Source organism: Cryptomeria japonica, chromosome 2 (assembly GCF_030272615.1).
Source record: "Cryptomeria japonica chromosome 2, Sugi_1.0, whole genome shotgun sequence".
Classification (NCBI taxonomy): Eukaryota; Viridiplantae; Streptophyta; class Pinopsida; order Cupressales; family Cupressaceae; genus Cryptomeria; species Cryptomeria japonica.
In genome coordinates, this window is record NC_081406.1 from 94,787,876 (window position 1) to 94,812,467 (window position 24,592).

General features: G+C 37.1%; 1 protein-coding gene across 1 annotated transcript in view; it reads right to left on the reverse strand.

Moving 5' to 3' along the window:
• LOC131028211 (DNA-directed RNA polymerases II and IV subunit 5A) overlaps positions 1–23,685 on the reverse strand; it is a 50,590-nt gene extending 26,905 nt beyond the window's left edge. The window contains exons 1-2 of the mRNA XM_057958459.2: positions 23,247–23,685; positions 13,429–13,608 (exon numbers count right to left, since the gene is read on the reverse strand). Coding sequence (XP_057814442.1) covers positions 13,429–13,608; positions 23,247–23,477 — 411 coding nt within the window. The 5' untranslated portion in view covers positions 23,478–23,685. The remainder of the gene's footprint in view (positions 1–13,428; positions 13,609–23,246) is intronic.
• Positions 23,686–24,592: the final 907 nt, after the last annotated feature.

The following is a 24,592-nucleotide window of genomic DNA, read 5'->3' on the forward strand; positions in this document are numbered from 1 at the left end:
ATTTTATTCTGTGTTTGGTCATGTACAAAATACACATCAACAGGTACCTATCCTAATCTAAAGTGGATCTAGGCATCCATATGTTCAACTTTCCGGATCTCCTTCAAGTTATTAGACTCTTCTAAAGGACCAAAATCCGATACCAATTGTTGAACATCCGAAATACTGAGAGGGGAGGGGTGAATTAGTGTTCCCTTGAATTTATTAAAACTTTTAAACAACCGTTCACATAACATAACTTAGTTGCAGAATTAAAATAAACAATAAGCAAAAATACAGTACAACACATAACACAAGGATTTATATGTGGAAAACCCAGGACGGGAAAAACCACGAAGAGGATTAGCTCTCAATATTATGTAACCGGTTACAGTAATACAGGGTGGCTCACTGTCAGATGCACTCACTGTCCAAAATATAACGGCTCACTACCGAAAGATGGCTTACAACCAATATTACAAAATTTGAACTGTTAATATTGCATCTATCACATACATAAGTTACAGTTCTGCTGAGGTGCATAATCACTTTCACATTCACTATAGATAATCACTTTCACATTCACTGTACATAATCACTTTCACATTCATTGTCGATCGCATAGAATGATCGAAAGATCACGTATCTATCCTTCGCAAAGCAACTGAATATATATCAAACTAAATCTTCAAAAATTCGGCTTGACTGGAGTAACTGTTAGCCAAAAAACCTTTACACACTACTACTCAACAGATCTAATCATACCGGAGAAATTGGCCAAAGCATAAAAGAGCTTCTCCATACATCAAGGAATAGACGTGATTACTAAAGCTAATAAACCACCGATGATTCCGGAGGGGACCAAAACAAAACCTTCACACAGAGTAATTCTGATAAGCAGGGTATCCTATCATTGGACCCATAACTGTGTCGCAACAAAACATTAACACCTGAAATCTCAGATATAGACATTAGATCAAATACAAAACAAGTTCCCAAAATATTACAAAGATATTTGGTATTGTGGAGCAATGAGGACTCAAAAAGGAATATGTCAAACCCAAGTGTATACGAAGCTTGTGTGGATCGAACCGAAATATGTTGGACTAATGTTGCCGAATCACAAATGACATAAATGACATCAATAACAATATTCTAACAAAGGTTCTAACACTAAAGTGTCTTTTGCTATACTTGCAGGTACATAGAAACTCACAACAATATATAGATATAGTATGAGACCTAGATGTTAGTGAGTTGAACACCATATCACTTTATACATTAATTCAACATGCTTAGCACAAAACAACGATTATTTAAGGATATTTTAAACCTAATGCAAGAGCATCCCTGGTTCTTGGCAATCTTGCATCAACCAAAAAACATTTTCTTCTCAATTTGTTCCTGTTTTGCAGTTCAACATTTCATTTTGTGTTTCTTTGCATTTGCTCACCTAATCTTGTGGAGCTGGATTTTGATCGTGGACATGTTCATCTTCCTTATCCTTGGTTTGCGGGACGTTTGGATCTTTTCCCGACAAGTTATCGCTTCTGGAATCTGAGACAGTTTTCTGGCTTGGATCTATTTGCTATTGGCTAATCTTGCAGATCTCTTTTGTAGCTTGTGGAGCTTCAGTTCGTTGTTTCCAACATTCCTTGGCGTGTGGCCGACCTTCCCTTTGGTCCGCACTTCATTCTATGGATTTTTCAGTGGGATCTCTTTGGCAGAGGCCGACCTTGTTGTTTTACACGTTTCATCTTGTTCATCAGTTATTGTTTCATCTTGGGCCGACACGGATCACCCTTGATCATATAAATCAATGTAATTAAGCATTTAAAATCAAGTTTGAGAAGATAGAAGAAAGATCTAAGGATTAGGAGTTCCGAAGTTGGCTCGCATTCTTGTTGGAGCCGAATGTTGCATAACACACATGTTTTGTACTCGGGCCTATGAGTCAAATCTAGGAGCCCGCATATTGTCGACAGTTTGTAACTGATTTTTATGAGATAATTAAGTATGTTATGCATTGCCTCTATCACGATTGCGTTGTTTCTGTTGTGTAACTCTTGTTGCACGGTCCGGAGTATTCTCTTTGAGGACCCTCTTGTCGTGATTGCACCAAAACCCCAAGCACAAGGTTTCCAAACTAAACTATTGACGTGGCTAAAGTCGGATAACCAACTCCCTCCGGTTATCGCAGAATAGAATGTTCTTGTCGAGTGTTCTATCCTCTCTTGAATAAGGAATCCCTAATGTTGTTCTAATTGATCAATAGGGACAACCTCAAGGTTCCAATCGTCAGGTCATGACTGCGGGATAGCTCAGTGATTTAATGTGTTTTGCTGGAAACACAAGGGGACTTACGTGGTTAGATAAAATCAGCTTCTGGCTGCATAGGTTCCCTAAGACTCTACGGTCTTGACTTCATCAAATTGTTCTTAAACATGATGTTGTTTTGGACCTCAACTTTAGATCATAAAAAGGGGAAAAAAAGGAAGGCAGCGGAAGAAAGAAACTAACTAATTTATCTAAAACAACATATTCAGGTGAATAAAAAGAAACCTTTGAAAAACTAGATTTAACTTTGACAGCTAATACAGCACAACTATGTAAAATCTGATGCAATCTTCAAGGGAAACTAGATTTTCAAGCTATTAAACATGAATGCAGAACCTTTACATCCATCCATTCAACATCTAATAACCAAACTAATCATATATATGAGTTCAAACTAACCATACAGAGGGAATGGCAATCAGCCAATCCTTAATGGTATGAACTTAAAGACTTCTATCAAATATTAACCTAAATACACTATCTGAAAACAAAATACATAGCATAAAATCAAATGGTGAAGGAGACCATGCACTCACATAAAATTAGAACAGCTTTAACTTCCATTAATTCTGTATAAATTTTGGCACAGTTTCAACAACAATTCTAGAACTTCTTACAAAAACAAGGGAACTCCAATCCCTTTATATAGGTTTCCAAAATTGGATGAATGGTCCAGATTTAATCATACAAGTGGCCCAAATTCATCTCCCCAGGAATGGCTACCCATACCTATTTAATAAGGAAAATATCTCCTTACCAACCACCAACTAATAACTACCTATCATAAAGCTGCCCCCCCCCCCAAAAAGTGCACTTGCACAAAACTCAAAATTTGCAAAAGCACTTTAGTGGTGGGAAGAAATAACTATTTCTGGAAAAGTGCCTTTTATGATTCTAAGGTAGATTCTTTCTCCAAATAGTCAATTTCTCCATCCAAATGATCTTTCTAGACATCCCGATTTGTTGCGCGCTCCACCCGAACATATTCTTGAAACTTTATGCACACAGGAAACAGTTCCTTACTAGGAGGAATAGGAGGATTATGCATTTTGACCTGGATACCCTCTCGATGGCTGTCCACAACTCTCAACTGCCCACACCATTCTACCTAATAAGTTTCGAAACGCAACACCTCCGCTTGCAGCCTGCTGACGAATTCTATGTCAGCCATGGAGTATGTGGTCTTATCAATTTTTAACCTGCCATTCCAACACGATATCATATCACTCAGCTCCATGTTATCCTTCCAGTCGATGAGTAACACCTTGAGGCTCGTTCTAAAACTCCTGACATCAAACAAGGCTTCCTCGCTTTCCTCCTGCATTTTGCCGATGGTGCTTGCCATGTCATTCTTTGTGCTAATAATCCAATACCATTCTTTAAAAATGCTGATACTATGGGGATCCAAGATTGCTTGCAGCATGGGAATTCGGGCGTGAGTCCAGAATAAGGCTCTCATGATGGGTAGAGCAATACCAATCGTTTCCTAGAATTTGACATATTCTTTCTTGACCTCCAGCATCTTCATGCGGGTTGACTCTAGATCGATTGCCATGTTGACTGCATCCTTGATAAGTTGTCTTCCTTTTGCCTTGACGTTCTTGATCCATTCTCTACGTACCTTAGTTGTGTCCCACACTCCCTCAAACTCAGTTGTACGCCAATGCCAATGGAGGAACGTGAGATTCAACAATATGTTGCAGAGGCCTTAGCAAGTGGTCTACGTATCCCTCAACCCACTCGGCACAAGCACGATACATATCTCATTCAACAGTCATCTCATCCAAATGTTGAAGAATGTTTTGAACAGAGTCCTTGAACTCTTCTCTTTCCTGTTCCTTGGTCGCCTTCCCCAACGGGATAGATGCGATGCTATAATCAGCCAAGGCGACCAATTCTGTCGGTTTATCCTTGGGCGGGGCAGCAATATGGATCGTTCGATTTCTCTACTCATCTTTGGTGATCCTGGAATAGGTTCTTGGCTTCTTCTTCCCTTTGGCCTAAGATTCCCCTATTCGAGTAAATATATCTTCCAGGTTGATTGACAGCTTGACAGTTGCATTTTGCTGGGCTCGAGCTATTAACAATTTGTGAGGGATGGTTTGTCCTGAGGTGACTACCAACTCCCCACCTTGTCCTCTGGATGCCTCAGTGGACTCACTGCCTATCCATGGTTGACCGGATGTGGAAGGAGGTGGATTAGGCCCTATGTCCTGTCCTTTACTCACAGTTAAACTTTCTCCTACCTCATTGAACAACTATTGAGTAGCTTCTAGTGTCGGTTGCTCTTCAATCCCGTGGGGCTCTTCGGTTTTATCCTCTTCTCTATATCCTTCAACTATAGTGTTATCTCTTGTATCACATTCTTCTTGCAGCGCCTCGTGTCTACTTTCCTGCGTGTGCTCTTGCCTCATAGTCTCCTCATTTGGCATAATTTCTCCCTCCTCGACCTGATTTTCCGACCTATCCGAATTAATGATTTGTGTCTTTATTTCTTGCTCATTGGGCTGTTGTGGATCATCTGTCTCTTGTAGCTCATTTGCCTCTGCAGCAACTGGATCATTTTGCAGAGGTGGGGTAGGTAGATGATCAAGTACAACTACTTCATCGTCTGAGTTGGGGTACTTAGATGAAGTGGCGACCTCTGGCCTTCTTATTAGGATCTTTTACCACACATGGGCTTCGGGTGATTGATTGGGGTTCCTCTTTGTCCTCTTTGATGTTCAAGTTCCTCTACTGGCCTTTGCTTTCTTTTTTTTCTTCTCAGGTTTTTCAACTTCTTCCTCCCTTGGTGTACTTGACGCTTCATCCTCTTCTAAAGACTAGGACTCAAGGCCGCCCATCAGATTATATGTGAATTGGATCCCCTCATGGGTTAGCCTCTCCATCTGTCGGTATAGCCAGCTATCTATATATCTCTTGGGACCTTCTATTATGGCTTCCAAATCTGTGATCGAGTCCTGGGCCCAGTTAATGGATGGTGGTAGGTCTTTCACTGCCTCATAATAGGGTCTTCAAGCAATCCCCATAATCGACTATCTGATCTGGAACCCAGCGGTACTCGAAAATTCTCATTTGCTGAATACTTAACCTCAAGTACTGTCGCCGGCGGAACTCAAAGTCATCTAGGCAGTTAGTCCAGTAGTCCTCTATGGATGCTTTACCTCTATAATGTCCACCATAAGCCTTCTTTCCTAGCCCAGCAAGGTCGAATCATTTCCTAGGGAGGTGTTGTTGTAGGCAATATGATGCTAGCTTGTCGAAGGATTCCTCGGCATGCACAGAGTTTTTAAAGTACACCATTTTTCCCTATGACCATTAGGAATGTGAATCTTGATTGCCTCTTCTCTCTGAGTATGTGTCCAGCTGGGTGCACCTATCTTGCAACTTCTAAGAGGACCATTCTATCTCACGGATAACGAGGAAGTCAAAATGGAGATCCCTTGAAGCCTAAAATTCTGATATAGGAGAAACAAGGGAATTGAATGAACCATGCTCCATACTTCCATATCAGCGCATTAGCCTGCTTTGACAACCTTATATGCAATCCTCCATGAATGCATCATTCATGCACTCATACCGGCCGATTGCATAAGCGATGTTGTTTTTCTCCCTCTGAGCTGTGTTGTAATAATGCAGCTGAGGGTAACAGTTGTATACCTTCACCTGATTTGGTCCATTCCCAATTTATCCTGTTCAGATCAACTCTGGCAGCTGCTGATGTCTAACAAACATGTAAACCAAGTAGGAAGTCATGGTGAAGTATTTCTTCTCCATGAGCTCGACCAGCTATGTGTGGATGTTGTCGCTTATGATCTGAGCCCAATCGAACTTAGCCTTTCCATTGAAGACCTGCTCTGTGAAATAAAACATCCACTCCTCAAATAGGTTAGAGTGGGGGAGCCCCATGACTCAGCTAAACAGTGTGACCATGTCCCTGTATTCCTCAATGAACTCACTTCTATAGGTCTTCTTCACGATCCTAGTGCTCGGAGCTCTCCTTACTTTGAACCATTCTTCATTTACTATCGACTTGCACTTGAAGGGATCCATATCAAAAGCAAGTTGGGCCTCATCTATGATTACCGCGACGACGCCCTCAGGAAGCGAGATGTCAAATGCTTCTCTGATGGCTTCTGGACTGAAATCAGCTATCACCATCCCATTTGCAACTACCATTCTGCCTCCGGTCGATAGTGCTTTGCGGCCTCGACCACAAGCTCATAGTTTTGAATTGTCGGTGGCAAACCTGCAGCCTGTGCAATGTCGCTCTCTACCATCCGTTTGGGCTTTCCGTATGCGTTTGGAGCATATACCCTCTCTCTGAAGTTTTGAATGTCTACATGCCCGAGGTCTGTATCACCTACATTTCCCAATTACTCGAGACTCTGGGCTCCTTTATCACCCCTTGATATTGATACTTCATTTTGTCGAGCTTACGAGGAATATCTGTCTTGGATGCTGGGAATACCTCTGATGCGGCAGGTGCCCTGGAAGATTTTGCCCCTTGATTAGGCATCTACCCTGCACACCCAGACACGGATTACGAGACAATTTTGATGTGAAAAACGCGAGTTAGCAATGCCAGAAGACAACGTCAACATTAAAATCGTCAAAACAACGCAATAATCAGAATTTTGAAAGTACGCTAAAACATGCTATTTTGAATAATTTGGATTCTCCAGATGGAGATTAAATGCGCTTTGGATTTGAAAATTTGGTTAGTTGGTTTGTTGATTTTGAGCAAGTTTTCAAAAGTTTATTGCTCCCTACATTGTTGATGTTCTAAAAGTTGCAAACGCTTTCTGTTGTAAGTGTACGTCATTTCCAGCTTGTTTGCTTTGAACGTTTTGAGTGTGCATTTGGAAAAGATGATTTTTTGTTTCAATGTATACCAAAGTCCCTAAAATTTGTTTTAGTTTCAAATCTTGGCTAGAGGTCGAGTTTGACAGCCAATGGTTGTTGCTTGGGGTTTAAATTTAAGATTTTACACCATTTATTTTGCAAGTAACCCTAGGTAAAAGAAGTATGATCGTTTTGCAAAACTTTAACCATGTGAAAGGCAAATTCAAACTTACCCAGTAGTGACTGCAAGGAGAGCCTGTTGGCTGAAAACACCGCCGAGACTTGTCACTTTGGAAGCAAAATCGAAAGTTGTGAATAAGTCTCTGAACAGCGTGATTTTGATCCTAGACATTTTTGCCTTAGCAATGAAACTCAAGCTTTTAGTCAAAATGAAGCGATTTTAACCTCCCCACGCGACTTTAGCCTCCTTACACGACAAAATTGGGCGTTATTTCCCTCACGTACTCTCAAATGATTGAGCGATTTGAGTCTCTTTGCTTTAAACTCATCTTGGTCAAACCAAAAAAAATGTGTGACTTTATTCAATCTATTTCACTCTCTTTTCACGAAACTTGGCGACTTTCATGAACTGTGCGATTTCGTTTGGCTAAGGAAATTCGGCTATTGAAGGTTATTTGCGCAATTTGGCCTTGTTGCTGAGGCTTCTTAGATGCCCTATCTCCAGCATCGAACTTCGGGTAATTTGCCCTTTCCGTGCAAAGTTTCATTTCTTATTTGTTTTCTAACGCCACCTTCATTTTAGTTTCAAAACTCGAGCCTTTACTTAAAATGACTTTGCCTTTCAACAATTCAGGTGATTTAGTGCCTTTGTGCGATTTTCTTTTTCATGAAATAAAACGCTATGTTCGATTTCGCATATTTCAACTCCCTTGTGCGATTTCCTTTTTTATGAATGTTCCTTTTTACCATGAGTTTAGAGGTTCAAGCCATTTGGGCGAAATGCAATATTTGAGAGATTTTATTTCAAAGTCATAACGTCCTTTTTAAATTTTGGGTGATTTAGGCGTTATGAGAGATTTCCTTTGTTCCTCCTCTCAAATTCGCACACTTTAGTCACTTGGTGCGATTTTGTTTGGGGTCAGAATGTTTTGATTTTAAAATTCGCTCATTTCGGCCATTTTGCGAGATTTTAACTTATTTGAATGCTTTTAAGTAGCTTCGCTTCACTTTAGCAATTTCGAGCGAATTGGGTTGAATAGGTGATTTTGTATCCACCTAGCAAACTTTAAACTTCGGCCAATTCACCCAAAAAGAGCAACTTTTGGCTTAACTTAGGCATTTTGGCTTCAAGTTTTGAAACTTGCAGAACCCTGTTCTTGAGCGATTTTGACTTGACAATATTCGCAATTTTGCCTTAGGCATTTTGGCTTAGATTCCCCTTGCAAAAGGAATTGCAATCATTCAAGGTGCGAATTCTCTAGGACTTAGGACTTCGACTAGCTCAATTTTTTAGGTCTAATCATCTTCCCTAGCTCAACTTCCTCACTGCAGCAACTCTTCTCTGTGAACTCATAAAACTCCTACTCGAGACCTCAACAAGGCAAGACAATGAAAAGGGGGGACCTTGTCAACGACGGGGAGTGTGTGCAAGGCACAACAAAAACCACTACTATGAGGAAAGAAAATTTAGCCAAGATGTTTAGAAATCCAAAGATGTTTAGAAATCCACTATTTTAACCACTTTTTGGTAAGTGGTCACCAAGATCCTATAAGGGTGAAGTGAGAATATGATGGGTAGTTGTAGAAATCCACTAAACATTGTTGTTGCCACAAAATGCAACCTTGGAAAAGGCTTGACACCACTTGTTAAGATCTCACCTACAAAATTAGTAACATGCAAAAAAAAATGCAATGCTCAAAAATAACTCCAAATATACTTATATTGATGAATATCGAACAAGTATCACAAGCACCTTTGAGAGGGCAACCTTGTTAAAAGAAATCTCTACTACAAAATATCATTCCAAGATGATGTTATCTTAATTAATATACCAATTTATAGGCATCAAAACAAGTGAGTTATGAGGTATAATCCATGCAAAATAAAATCCACACACTATGTATTTAAATAAATGAATATCTAGGATTAATAGAATGTTCATAATATAAATAAAAGGTTAGGGCATTAGGATCCTAACATACTCTACTTTGAGTCACTAGAAGCAATGGAAGGCTTAATGACTCATAAATGATAAATCCTTGTTCGGAGATTTGGGTCCATGCTTAGGGTGGTCCAACCTTTGAAAGCAATTCAAAGTTTGTTCTTCTTGACTCTCCTTAGCCACCTTGAGTCACTAGACATAATGGAAGGCCTCCTTTTCATCACCTCTTCATTTAATAACCTGCACAACAAGGGAGACTACTTTCTCTCTAGTCTCATTATTGCAATTCATTAGCATCACACCAAAGTCATAGATGTTACTAACATACATTCCACCCAATTTAGCTCACTAAGAATTACCTCTTGAAATTGTTGCAGTCTTACTCTCGAATCTGCCCACTGGATAAATGATAGTCTGCTTCTCTTTGGCTGGTGGGAGCTCTAAAAACACTCAGAAGAAAGTCTTTTGAGGCCTCATACTCAAATTTTATTGGGAAAAGATTTTTCTAGGAGTTTGACATTGAACTCCAAATTAGAGAGACTAGAAAAATTTCCAGAATCAGCCACAAACAAGTCCTTTGCAAGGATAACTGTTGACAGAAAAACCTTACACTGGAGTCTAAGGTTTAATATTCTGTTATATGTAGTCAACCTTGATGTGATGCAATAAAGGAACTTATATATGCAATAAATATAAATCAAATCATAATAAGTTACATTCATTAATATATGTACATCCATAACAACATACATTTATATTTATATACATCCATACTACTAATTTTGAAAAGGAAAAACACAATTTAGAAAAAAAAAAAAAAAACTTTCTTAACTGTTCTTCAGAAATGAACTGAAATCTCCAATACTTCACCCCAAATATTAAGCACCCTTTTGTCCAAAGATTTCCTCAACAATGGTTCCTCGGAACTCAAAACAGAAAAAAAAAAAACAATCCATTCTTCTTTAAGCTAATCTACTCAAGGTCTATTAATTTCACCATTTCCTCTAGTTCCCTTCACAATTTGATGCCCATCTACTTGGCCCTCAACTTCATGCCCCTCAACCCTTGCAACGAACTCAGCACTGTCTCCAGCAAACATTGTCTCCTCCCATTCTTAGCTGATTGTGTCCAAGAATCCTGACTTTTAACACACATAATGATCTCCCAATTTCATTGATACTTTTTGAAACAAACAGCTACTTTCCCCATTCACATCCCCAACTTAGACATAAAAACAAGTTTATGGCCTCAAGCGCTCAGCCTCAAAAAACACCGCTTCCCAACTCCAAACTACCACACATGTAGGAAAAAAGCAATAACAAACTTCAATGTAAATATAAAGACGCCCCAATAACAGTAAAAACATCCAATATTGACCAGCTACCTATCACAAATAATAAAAAATAAAAACAAAAATAAATAAATCCAAACTGACTAGGACAAGCTCACATAAAGAAAAATTCTTTGTATACCCTCATTTCCAAAGTTCCTCCCTTCTCGACATACACTAAATCATTTGTATGGATATTTGATCAACATCACAAAATAAACGACAATCACCTAGAGTGGAAAGACAGGAGACGAGACAAGAACACCATTATTTCAAGAACATTGTATGGAGATACTCTGAGATTGTGTAATGTCCCCTACCGGAAGGCTACCTGTTTTCCAATAATTATTAAACATTATCATGTCTTAAATTAAGTTATTGAATTTAGAAAACATCTAATTCCACATAATACAATTAATATTAATTATTTTAAGGGTTTGCCCTCAATTCTTCTCTAACCCTGATAGAGAATGGTGGAATTACTGTGCTAAGGCGCTTGGAAACTGTCTACAAGTAGGCTCCCTCAAGGTTTCAGGAACACCTGTTCATGCCCATCTCAAGACTCTCCCTCAAGGCTTCAGAAATATATGTCCTTACCCCATCTTGGGACTTACCCGTCTTGTGACAGAATTACTCTGCCTCTCCCTACACAAACCCCCTATCCCTACGTAGGCATTAGCGGAAGATTAAGGAATGGGCTATATATATAATAGTCTTTCATGTACTATGAATGTATATGAAATTAAGTATGACTGTCGTACATATTGCAGTCTATATTAATATTACTACTAAATTCTGCATAAGAACATTATCAAGCTTCATATATTAAGCATACATAATCAGCACATTCCCATGCATACCACCAAGAACAAAGATGTTACTGCCTGTAACTTAATAACAGATCTGATCTGATCTAATTGATGCTGATATCACTGGAGGCTTTTGGTTCCTTTCCTTTATATCTCTCAATGTGAGGCAGAGGTCACACCTCTTCATCATGTATGCCCTTTGGCAAGAGACACACCCTTTCACCATTAGCACCCTTTGAAAGAGTGCAACTCTTCGTTATTTCTGCCCTTTGAAAGGGACACAACCTTTCACAATCAGATCTGCACTTCTTATTTAAATCAGATCTTAACTTCTGATTCCCAAATTCTTCCCCCTTCAAATGAGTTCTCTGCTCCCTTTTATACCTCATATTTGGGGTTGTTGCATCTTATCATTTCATGCCTTTAGACCATTCATTAACTTTAATCAAATTTCAATTATATTTAATTATTTTTTTATATTTTTATTTGATTTTTATTTTTATTCTTTTGTATTTTAATTTTTTTATTATTATTTATTATTAAATCATATTTCAAAGTGGGGACATTACAGACTGCAATAAAAAGAACCAGTGTTATTTATTTATATGATATATCTAAGAAACTTCATAAAAGTTTTAAAACTTTCCAAACAATACTTGCAGGAGATGTAGAAAGAAAACTTCATCTATAACATCCTTATGTCTAGAGACATCCCCTATTTGTGTCTGAGACAGTAAACGGTGAAGGCACAAATCTCCAGGCAACTACATTTATAAATTCACACGAGTTCTCAGTTTGTGTTCTATTTGATGTATTATGGTAATCTTGCAAGTATTCAATTTACTATTTAATATAGAGGCTTTAAAATGTTTAATGATGTTGTTTCCTGCCATCCTCTAAACTTTTCCCCTTTTTCCCTGCTCTGCCATTCCAGAATCTTAGTATAATAGACAAAAAAACAGATTAGGTTTCTAATGAAGACAAATCTTTACTAATTAAAAGAAAATGCATCACAATCCATCCTACCATTGAAATTGGAACTAACTCCTATAGTCATGCAGCATTTCAAAAAGGAATGTTGTCTGCTGGTTGTGGTTAGTTAGATGCCTACCACTGAATGGTCACTTATCAGTTTTGGGGGAAGTTTAACGCTGTATGCTTTTGGTTTCAGAAAATATAATACATGAAGCATGTTAAGCTTTGATAATTCCTTAGACCTTCAATCAACATTTGTGAAATCAGTAAGATGCCAATAGACTTGAGAATATTAGATTGTGTGCCAGTCTGACGTAAACATGTAATCATAGATTTCTAGTATCCTAGAAAAAATGAAAAAAATTGGATGGTTACCACTAAATGGTCAATTGTTAATTTTGGGTTAAGTTTAATGCTGTATGCTATGGTTTCAGAAAATTTAATGCATAAAGCACGTTATGCTATGATGAATACTTAAGACCTTTTAATCAGCATTTGTGAAATCAGTAAGATGCCAATAGGCTTTAGATTATGTGCCAATCAGGAGTCTGGCTTGTACGTGTCTGATATAAACATGTCATCATAGATTTCTAGCATCCAAGAGATAATGTAACATGATTTCTAAAAAAACAAATTAAAAGATAACCTTTTAAATTGTTAAGAACATTTTGAAAAAGATGTATTTTCTTTTGTAGAACACAATCCAAGTTATGAGATCTATGTGCTGACACCCTGATAAATCTGTACATTTCCAAATCCTCCAGATGTACAAAATAAGAAAGTATATATTACAGGATACGACACAACCAGCAAGGCAATCTCAAAATTAGGAAAATAAATACGTGAGAATTATCCCATGTTTTGCAATATCTTTAAACTTAAAAAAGTGTTAAGGAATCTACAAACACAAGAATTAAGAGTTTATCTAAAGTCATATTAGTCATCAAAAACTGAAACAGAGCAAAGGGAAGAGCAATTAGTTCATAATCCCATGACAAATGAAAGCAATATATAATTTAAGAATGCTCACTTCAAATATTTCCAGCAAGTAACGAGTTGATATCTCTTTAATGCCAGTTTTTGCTGCTGATGTTATTTTTCCTTGGACAATAATCATTGCCTGATGCACGTTGTCATCTTTCATGCGCCTTGCATACACTTGAAGTTCTTTTATTGCCAGTTTCTCATTAACATTAAAGAATACACATATCTGGAACAATCACAATTTTAATTATAGTGCCATTTTTGACGTATAGAAAGCATTGATGAAGTTAAGAAAGAAAATACTATAACATAGAAATTAAAAATTAATAACAACAAAATAAAGAATATAATCAATCAGTTTGGTGTTAGAATTAGCCTGTTTCATGTGTTTCCAAATTTTTAAACAAGTTGGGCAGATTTACCCAACATGCATTGATCATGTATGACCAAACTAGCAGCCATAAATTTAACATATCTAAACTTCTCTTGTTATTTTCACCAAACCTGGAAAGGCAATTAGACAAGTGAAGAGAAACAGACTAGGCACTGCAAAGGCTTCGTGTATAAATTTAACATATCTAAATTTCTATTGTTATTTTTACCAAACCTGGAAAAGCAATTAGACAAGTGAAGAGAAACAGAATAGGCACTGCAAAGACTTCATGTATTAAAACAAATAAGTTCATAGAGCAGAAAGCAAACATGTGCTAGAAACAGCAAAAGATGAACATAAAAAGTTATGATAAGCTCAGTGTTTGTCCACTCTAATAAAAAGGAATGTTACCCAAGTCTCAACTGAATTTACAGTTGAGCCAAGATTTTCATTTTGGTCATCCACTGCAAGACATCATACAACTTTGATAGGTAAATGTTTTTTCCGCATGCTACAAGACATCACACAACTTTGAAAAGTAACTTCTTTTCCCACATGCTACTACTTTTCATGATATTCATTTATAAAGAAATATAAACTTAAGAAATGAACAGCCTAAGACACCAAGACAGAGAAATGTTTGAGGCTACCAAAAAAAGGAAGTTTTGGGAATGCCCACTTATACATCTTAGGAATAAAGGACTGCAAAAACACACAGGTACATGTGTGAGACATTTGCAGCAATAAATGCCATTTAAATTTTAATGTGATACACTGCATAGATACTAGCATACCTATCCTTAGAAAAATCTATGTAAAAGAAGTAGAGAGATATCATTTTCAAAGCACCTATTCCACTTAACCTGCAAATACAGTCAAAATAGGCACCTTGAAAATAATATCTCTTAACATATTTTAAATAGAATTTTTTAAAAGCTAAGTATGCTAGTTGTACTTACATTATTTAGTTTATTACTTTAGAACTATTTAAGATTTATTACATTTTAATTTTACAGTTTACTTTATTTTTATCCGAAATGCTATTTTTATTTAATTAAAAAAAAAAATTATTTTAATTTGTTTACTTAATGATGCAAATAAAAAACCCCATACCCACATTTTCAACATGATAGAAACCAAAAGATGTAACATAAACTCAACATTGCAGCAGTCACCAAATAAGCACAATATTCTAATGAATTTTATTGATTTCAAATTTAATTTTAATGCTACAAACTAATCTGCAACAAAACATTACATTCTTGGCCTTTCATGGCCCTCTCACTATTCATCTATCTCTCCTTTTCTTTTAGACATCTCACAGATCTCTTTCCATCTTCTACGCAACACTTCCAAGGCTTTTGTTTCTGTTTTGTAATGTCCCCATTTTAGAGTTCTCTAGTAGTGTAGTTGTTCTGACCTTCTCAGTGGGTGTCTATCTTGCCCAAGGATTATTTGATATTTCCAATGAGCTCAATTGATCTAGAAGACTCAATACATTTTTCATTTCCTGATGGATTATTTGATATTTCCAATGAGCTCAACTGGTCTAGAAGACTCATATACATTTTTCAAAAGTGATTTCTGATGTTCAATGTGTTCTCCAAGAATTTTGGAGAGGACGTCTATTTATAGTAAGTCACCTAGTTGTCTTTGTTTATCACTATTCTAAGTATTCTTCATCGGGATCACTCCAGTCCAGTCAAGTTCGATTCCGATACATTCCGACAATTTCCACAAAATGGGTAATATTAATGGTTTTGGTATGATCCATTTTGACACTTAACTTATTCCTGAGCTGGTTTTGTGATTCCTAGACATTCATGTACTTGATATTTTTCTTTCTTAAAAAAGAAAGCATTCTCATAAAAGAAAAAACAAAAGCATACTTAGGCCAAAAACTCCAAGAAAAAACTGCGCATGAGATATGTGTCAGCCAATTTTGCTTTTAATTCATTAGTCCTAAATGGTTAGTCATGTTACTGAAACCATTGTCCAACTGCTTTCAAAATTGGACAATATGTTACAAATAACTGAAAAAATAATGGAAGCTTTAGTAGTGGAGCTTTTTCATGTTTTATCTCCACATCATGCTTATGTTGAAATAGTCTGAGTTGTTATGCCTTAATTTTGTTTATGACCACATTGTTTTAGTTTTGGAGGCAGTCGTGTTTAGGAAAAGAAGTTGAACTTTCATTTAGAAGGTTGACCTTAATTTTAGGGCTTTCATGTTGCTCATTACTTCAGCAACGGATTTCCTTCTACAATAGCAGCAAGGAGTTAAGAAATAGAAAACAGTCAAACAGCTTCAACATACAAAGGGTGGCTGAAAGAGTCTCTAAAGAATACACTTTAGCTTCTTTGTCTTGCACGTGGTAAAGAGAAATATACCAGGTCTATCTTTGCCCCTTCAAAATCTCTTGCTGCTGTTAAAAGCATGCCCAATTTGCTGTTTACTATTAGATTTTATGCATTATTTGCACACATTTATGCTTATTGGGGATTTTCTACACTAGTGATTGCATTGATATAGTAAAATGGAAGCATATTTCACATAAGAGTTTTGTCTAGTTCAAACTATGGAAAAGGTCAGGTCTGTGTAGAACAGCAAGCAAATAGAACGAGGGTATTTTGGCTTTGCCCAAATGTATAGCAATAACTTTGTAAACAGTGCTAAAAGAAGGTCATGATAGAGAGTTTGAAACGGCAATATCCAAAATGGTCCGTGGTATGAGTTTATTGTTTTTCCTCTGCATTTTGAGCTTCTGTGATAAATCAAGATCACGTTTCCTATATCTATTAAGGCGTCCTTTGGTCTGGTGAAGAGTTCATGAGCAATGTCTATTGTTTGGGATGTGTAAATGTGTGATGAAAATTGTGATACTCCAACACATGTAGTAAATACAGTGAATGCATAAGAGTGAGTGAAATGTATTACATCACAAAGATGAAGATATTGACACAGTGCTATTAGCTAAAAAGAGACCAGAAGTCACAGCCAAGTGGAGAGAATGATGAAGAACAGTGACAGAGATTTTATGTATGAAAGGAAGACTTAGTTTCTATTAGTCTTTTCTAAGGGAATATGGGGAAAAGAGGCTTTCAGTGTGAAGGGACAGACCAAAGCCCCAGGACTGTGACAGTTTCAAACAAGGGCACAATGAAATGCTCAAAGAAAATGACACTAAGTGTGTATGACAGTGAGGTCAAAGATTATTACATGGTTTAATGAGCAAAGATAATGGTGAAGGAGAATGTAAGGATTTCATCCATCGAAGCAATGTCATTCAAAGGTACAGAGGTCAAGGTAAGGCTGCAAACAAAGTGCAAGTAAACAGCAAGAAGAAGAAGACAAAATGGAGAATGGGGTGGATGGTCAACATGGAGAGGGCAGACAATAGCTGAGATGATAAGTCTTCATGAAATGATGATGACAGTCCCATGATAGTCACTGTGAAAGTTAGTGTTGAACAGAATGAGGAGGACAGTGACAGTCTGTGTAGCAGACCATGAAGACAACTTGGGAATCTAATGTTCACAACAGCAGTGGTGAGGTAACACACGATAGGAGTGACAAAGTTGATTCTACACACAAAAGTTGATCAAATGAACATAAAAAGAAAAAGGAGTGACAATGAATTAGCAGCTATTAAGAGAGATTTTTCTCCATGAAGACCTACATATAGAAAGTCATGTTTATAAACCTGCCCTAGAAAGATATTACTGATACAGTGATAGAAGACAGTGGGCATGGATCCAAGATAAAAGGTCACTATCACAGTCAGCATAAAACAATGAAAGCAGCAAGGGTTCTTAAGTAGAGGGAAGTGCATGGTTAAAATAAACAATGAGGTTTTGTGAAGGTCAAAACAGTGAGTTCACTAACAGTCACAGTAAATATTTTATTGTCAAATGCTTCAACCAAGCAATGAAAGTAGACAATCACGTTCAAACATGACAGTCATCAAAAGACACACAAGGTCTTCTCTCAGTCATACTCCATAACCCAATCGATGTCACATACATCAAAAGTCAATACTAATGGAGAGTTTGCAAAGAGAATGAAGATATCATACCTATGACAATGCAGCAAAGAGGAAATTGCAGTCAGGAGTTAAAATAAGTGAAGGTTACACTAGGCAGTGGCAATGGTCATTAAGGTATAGAGTCAAGAATGGACTGTCTTAGTCCTAAAATGAATTAAGATCATAGAATAATAGAATATTAAAGAAAATATGAAGACACTAACCTACTGCCCTAGGTTAAAGAGGCCACTGTCAAGGTGTGCAAAATACAGAGATATGTAAAGCAATAATAATCAAAAGAGATGCAAATCTAAGGATATAGATGAAGTTTAAAGACCTTGACAGTGAGTATAGAAGACCATGCAATGAGAACTGCAGGGAGAAATGATACAGTGGCCTGTGAATAGCATACAGAGATCTTATCACCATTTAAAGACCAAGTAGTAGGGACAGTCACAGTTATGAGTTCACTGTCAGTCATTTTTGTGTTCACTGTCCAGTGAGGTTTTTGTGTTCACTGTCATAAAAGGTCAATGAAGTTTGTATTCTCTATTATGAAGATGCCAATGAAGAGTGACAGTCATCAAAAGGACAGTGAGCTTGTCTCTGAGTACATAGTGGCATGAGAATGGAAGGTGTTGAAAAGGCACCAAATGAATGTAAAAGAGTCATGTGATGATGATAGAGGTTAGAAAAGAAATTTTGTCTGAGTCAATGTCATATCTAGGAAAACACATACTCTCATGTTTCAAGAGGATCACAGTGAATGAAAGAAGTCACAGTCATACTTTTGGGAGATACAGTGACAAAGATGGCACAGGTAATCAAGAGAACAGTGATAAGTGACAAGGAGATAGGGCTTGTCAAAGAATGTTAAAGCGTGATGAACAAAAGGGAAGTCCAACGGTGGATGAAGAGAGTCAAAGTGACAATGGTCAAAGTGTTTGAAGACCTTGACAGTGAAAAGTTTGTGCCAAGTCCTATATACGTTAAAGAGGAAAATGACAAAGTGATGGTCAAGAACAAGAAGTCACTGTCAAAGAGTGTGTATACAGTCCTGAAATAAATCACAGTCCTAATCAAGATTTGTCTCAATCACAAAAGTCAAGGCACACAGTGAACACCAAGACAAGAAACAATAACAGTGGAAAGCATGTGTAAGGTGACAGTCATAGCCAAGAGCAAAGTCTGTGACAGTCAAGAGGCCATGATGGGTAGTCATAAATGGATGTCAAAGAGATACATCAAGGCTATGAAAGTAGGCTACAAGTCACAAAGGGATAGTCAAACCATAAAAGGCTCATGCACAAACAAAATCACAGTCACCTTAAATGAACAGTGAGCAGTGACAGTGCTCAACAAAAACATAGTAACAGTCATGAAAGTAATCAAGGAAGATGACAGTGGATAAGTGTAAGGCAGTGCTATGAAGATGACAAAGAGCAAGAACCTAAAATGCAGTAGTAAGATCAGTCTTATGACTCTTTTGGAGGCATTTGACATGTGTAAAAAGTGCCTAATGGGTAGATATGCATTCAAATAGCAGTTTCAATCCTTAATGACTCAGTCTCAAGCAGTTTAAGGGGTCTTTATTGCCCAAAATCAGTTTCATCCGACCCAAGAAACTTAGGAGGCTTATTGCAAACTTTTAAGAGATGGTTGATCAGTTTGATAAGGTGGAGACATCATGGAGAGCCTCTAGAGCAGATGGGTGAGCTGTTCAAGTGATGGAGCAGATTTCAAGGCAATTCCAAGCATCTAAGAGCTGTTTGAGTAACTTCTTCAACACATAGGTCAATGTAGAAGACTTTAATGCATCTTCCTACCATTTTGGAGCATTCTGAGGACCTTGAAAGAAGGACACATCAGCTGGACTCCCAGGACGGTTTTGACCAAGTAAATGGATGAACACATTTTTTCTGGTATTTTCAGTTAGCAAGCTGTTGTACTTTAAAAGTACACCACTAGGCCTCTTTAGAGTTTAGTTCTTGCTTTCTTTTTGCTCAGTATTGTAGCTATCTCAAGCTCTTTCAAGCAAAATAACAGTCTTGTAACTCAAAACCAGTCACTTTGTGACTGAAACAGCAGTCGTAACTTTCCTTTTTCAAGCAATATCAAGTATTTTCAAAAGCATATCATTGTAAGAACAGCTTTCATCAAAAAAAGTTCAGTTATATTGCCTTCAAAAACTAGTTTCTTTGTGTGTACTATTGTAACTGATGCACGGTTTATGCGATTTCCTTTGAAGTCCTTAAGTAAATGTTTCATTTACAGTACCTTAGAATAGCAAAATAGTAAATACATAGATTCATGCAGGTTGTTAGTTGTGAAGTGTAAAAAACCAATCTTCTAACAATTAAAACTCTTGTTTTCCTTTTAATGACTACACATAACAAATTCTTCTTGCAAAAAACTGATGTATGAATTGAATGCAATGCTGTAGTTAAGCAAAAAACCATCTGAATATTTAGAACTTGTGTGTCAAAACAGTGATATAAGTATTAGTAACAATCCGGTGCATCACTATTATAGCTGTAGGTTCATCTTTTAGGCAGTTCTTTATCCCTTTCATCAAAAATCAGTAATTTAGAGTACGTTTTACGTGAGGCATCATTAGTTACCAGCCTTCTCTGGAGGTCCATCTCCATTACAAGTCACCCACAACCTGGAGGTGTTCCCATGTGTCAATAGGTAGCTAAGTTAATAGCTTAGTTAGGGTGCAAACTTTTTTGATAACAATATGACAATGCACTGATCAGTAAGAATAGGGTTTATAGTTGTATCCTAACAGTCCTAAATTCTTGAATGGTTATGGTATAATGGTAAGTGAACCACCCATAAGGATGTGACCAGGGCTTCAAAACCCTTTATCATAATAACACAGTGATAACTGCATCAACTGTGGCAAGTTTGTGTAATTAAAATTTCATGGTACAATCAGTAATCATAAAACTTAACAATATAGTCCAAGCTTAAACATGTTTATAAATCTTTGTTTTTTTTTTGGTAACTCAGAGGTATCCCCGTGACGCAGCCCAACGCCCAACCTGTCATGCCTTCGTCTTACTACCAAGCTGGGGGCAGGGAGGGGCAAGCTGAGGCGAGACTAGTCCTCTTGGGATGCCCGCAATTGCCCACTAGCCACGGGCATCAGGTAAGCTCAAGCATTGAAGTCGAACTCCAAACCAATGGGGAGCAAACCCATGGCCCAAGTCAACTCTGATACTCACGTAGAGCAAACATGTTTATTAATCTTACCTCGCAACTTTAAAAACATCCCATAACAAAAATTTAAAAACCCACCAATTCAAAAAAGAAAGAAAAATATCTCATATATAAAATCTTGGAGGGATTAAATCAAATCGTAATCGAAATAAGGCATGCCAGATCTCTAATACAGTTGTGGCAAGGTGGTGTTGTAACAAAGGCACATGCAAGCATTGCCTACAAGCTTTTCTATGGTTAGAAATCTTGAGAATGTACTCCACGTATGCTCATATTTACAAATCTTCCTCCTCGCTGCATTAAGAGGCCACACATAACCAGAACAAACATTAACGCTTATAAAAAAATAACATCCGCAACCCAAACACATCACCTATAACAACATTTTAAACATTACTATATAGACCTCAACCTTGCTTTAGATTTTTATTTATCAAATAAATTTCAGCATACGTCTAGTGCAGTTAAAATCATCATGCCCAAACAAAATGACCTAAAAAAGCCCAAGTTCATTGCATTCAAAAGATTAAAAACAAAGTAAAATTAAACAGAATACGAAATAAAAAAATCACCTCTTAGGGCAGCTCCCCATGCAGCTGCTTAGCTTATTCTGGCTAGCAGCTACTGCTCAGCTTATTTAGGAATTATTTGTGAAGCTGGTGGTCTCATGAATATTTGATTTTTCAGATTTCTGTTTAGTTTTAGTTCACAACTTTTAAGCAGTCATATTAAATTTGTATTAATAAGATTACATTATAATAACAATTTGTGCAGTTTAAATTTGGGGAAAAAGGACAAGATATATTAAATAAGAAAAAAAGAAATTTGTGGAGCCATAGGACATTTTAGGCAATATGCAGTTGCTGCTTGTTTCCAACTTGTTTCTGACACGAGAGAGTAGCAAAACTCTTTATAACCAATGAAATGGCACAGAAAAATCTAAGTTCACTTCATCTCGATAATCAAATCAAGGTTAAACATGGAACAATATCCCAATCTCCTCAAGCTACAAGACATTTAATAAAAAAAATTCAGCATGCACCCATTCTGGAACTGCAGGAAGCATTAACGTCGGGACCACATAGAAAACATTACTTCTTAGACCTCATAGGCGAGATTTTCATTTTATCAAATGAACTTCAGCATATACCTAATCTGAAACAGAAGAGTGATTAAATCCTTTATCCACAGTTGAAAGGACCCACACAAAACTGAAGCTCAGTCCATCTCAATGCTCAAAACAGGGTAAGACATGAATGCAATGTAAGAATAAATAAATCTTTAAATATAAAGGAATAAAATGAGTAGTAGAAAGGCTTTTAAACCCACTGAGATACCCTACAGAACTCAAATTACATCACATCTAGAGAACAAAACAAGATAAAATATTGGGTTCAGGCATATGGACACAGACAACGGAGAAAACTATAAACTAAAGAAAAAAAAATTCAAAACAAGTAAATGGCTATTGGTAAATCTTTTATACCCGAATGAAATAACTCACAAAAACTAAAGTCATTCTCTCTCGGAGCTAAAAACGGGGTGATGGACTTCCAACTTTACCTACAGAATTGAAAGAAAGCATTACGCTGGGGATAGCTTTGAAAGAAGAAAATATTTAATGCTAAATATTTAAAACCAGATGAAATAACCTACGAATTGAAATAGGATATAAAACACTGAACTCAATCATACGCCCAGAATCAGAAGACAACAAGACATCTCCGTGTAACACAAAAGAAAGAAAATGGGTATTGATAATTTTTATGCCCAAATGAAACAACCTACAAAAATATGTGCACATTCTAGCTCAGAGCTAATAACAGGGTAAAACATTGAATTCAGGCAAATTTACATAGTCAAACGAAAATTATAAAGTTAAATAAACGAAAAACAAAATTAAAATTAAAAAAAAAAAAAAGACATGGGTACTCATAAATCTTGTATACCCAGATGAAAAAGCCTAATATCAGAGCTCAAACCAGGGTAAAACACTGAATTCGGACGTATGTACGATGAGAAAAGACTATATATAGTTGAAAGATAAAAGAAGAAAACGGGTAGTGTTGAATTCTATATCCAAATGAAATTACCTAAAAAATACTAAGCAGAAACAACCTCGACTTTAAAACAGTGTAATACATTAAATTTGGGCAAATGTATAGTATTCCTTTTTCATAAGTTCTGAAAAGATCAAAAATAGAAAAAGGGTACTGCATACTTGGAATGTATGTGTCATACCTTTTCTCTTGGGTTAGTGCGGCTTTTGGTAGAGATGAAGAGGTCACTCCTACTTGGTTCTTCACCATAATTAACGCGAAACTCGGACAGAGTCATATTGAGGTCCGCATCGCCCACAATGTAGCCCCTGTCATCCAGCATTTGGAACACAGTCCTGCGGACTCTGAAGAGCCTGTGGCTTACTGGGTTGCCTTTGTCTATGAATCTGTCAATTATGCATGGCTCCCCCATTATGATTCCTAAAATTATGCTATTTCTTTCTTTCTTTTGTTTCTTTCTCTTCTGGAGGGTTGAGCAGCTTAGCTTTGATTTGCATTCTCAGTGGCACCACCTTTTTAGCATGGGGAGAGAGATAATCGATGCGGCCATTCCTTTCTCTACCATAACTGCATGGGGACACTGCATATTCTTGGAAAGTGTCGTTTATAAAGATCTTGGGAATCATAGATAATCGTGACGAGTAATATTGGGGGAAAAGCCTAAATTTGATGCCCGGATGTTGTATCTATACAATTTTATTCGTGAAATACAATTAGATTTTTAAAGAATGTCAAAATTCATATAGATATAGAAATAGAAATACAATTAAATTTATATAGAAATATGTTTATAGTTAATATATGATATTATTTTATAAATTTAAGATTGAAACAAATGAAATAATTTTACTAACAAGAGACGCAAATAAAGATAGAAAAGATACAAAGATAAAGATAGAGATGGGGACTTCATTCTGAAAATAAAGATTTTGATATGATCGATATATCGGGGGGTTGCGTGAGCTCTGTTGGGGTTTGAGGTTGCGTATTGATTTTTTCAGACCGCATTTACTGCGGGACTTTTGCGTTCATTATGGCTCCGACCAACTTTAGCCAAGCAGTTGATGCTGGTGCTGGAGTTGTTGCGACGGACCTTCATGGCGCCTCAGAACAAGTGCCCTCGCAAATTTATTCCGAAAGTGTTTCACGAGGTATGTCCTCGCCTGATGGTGTTCTTCCTATTCAAGATTTTGAAAATGCTTGTGAGTGGCTTGAAAAATGCACTTTGATAGGCTATTTTGTGGGTAGGATCCCTCCTGAAAGCATACTTCGTGACTGGGTTGCCAATGCCTAGTCTCCTCATGGAGTCCGACTTGATGGCATCCAAAGCCTCACCAAGGGCTTCTTTTTGTTTCGCTTTTCAAACCCTTCCCATGTTGAGGTTATCCTCTCTCATGGGCCATGGATCGTTCGGTCTTCCCTTCTAGTTTTTCAGCGTTGGTCTCCAGAATTTTCTGTCTTAGATGACAAAAGGTTGTGAGTCCCAGTCTGGATTGAGTTCCCTGGTCTTCCTTTGCCTTGTTGGCC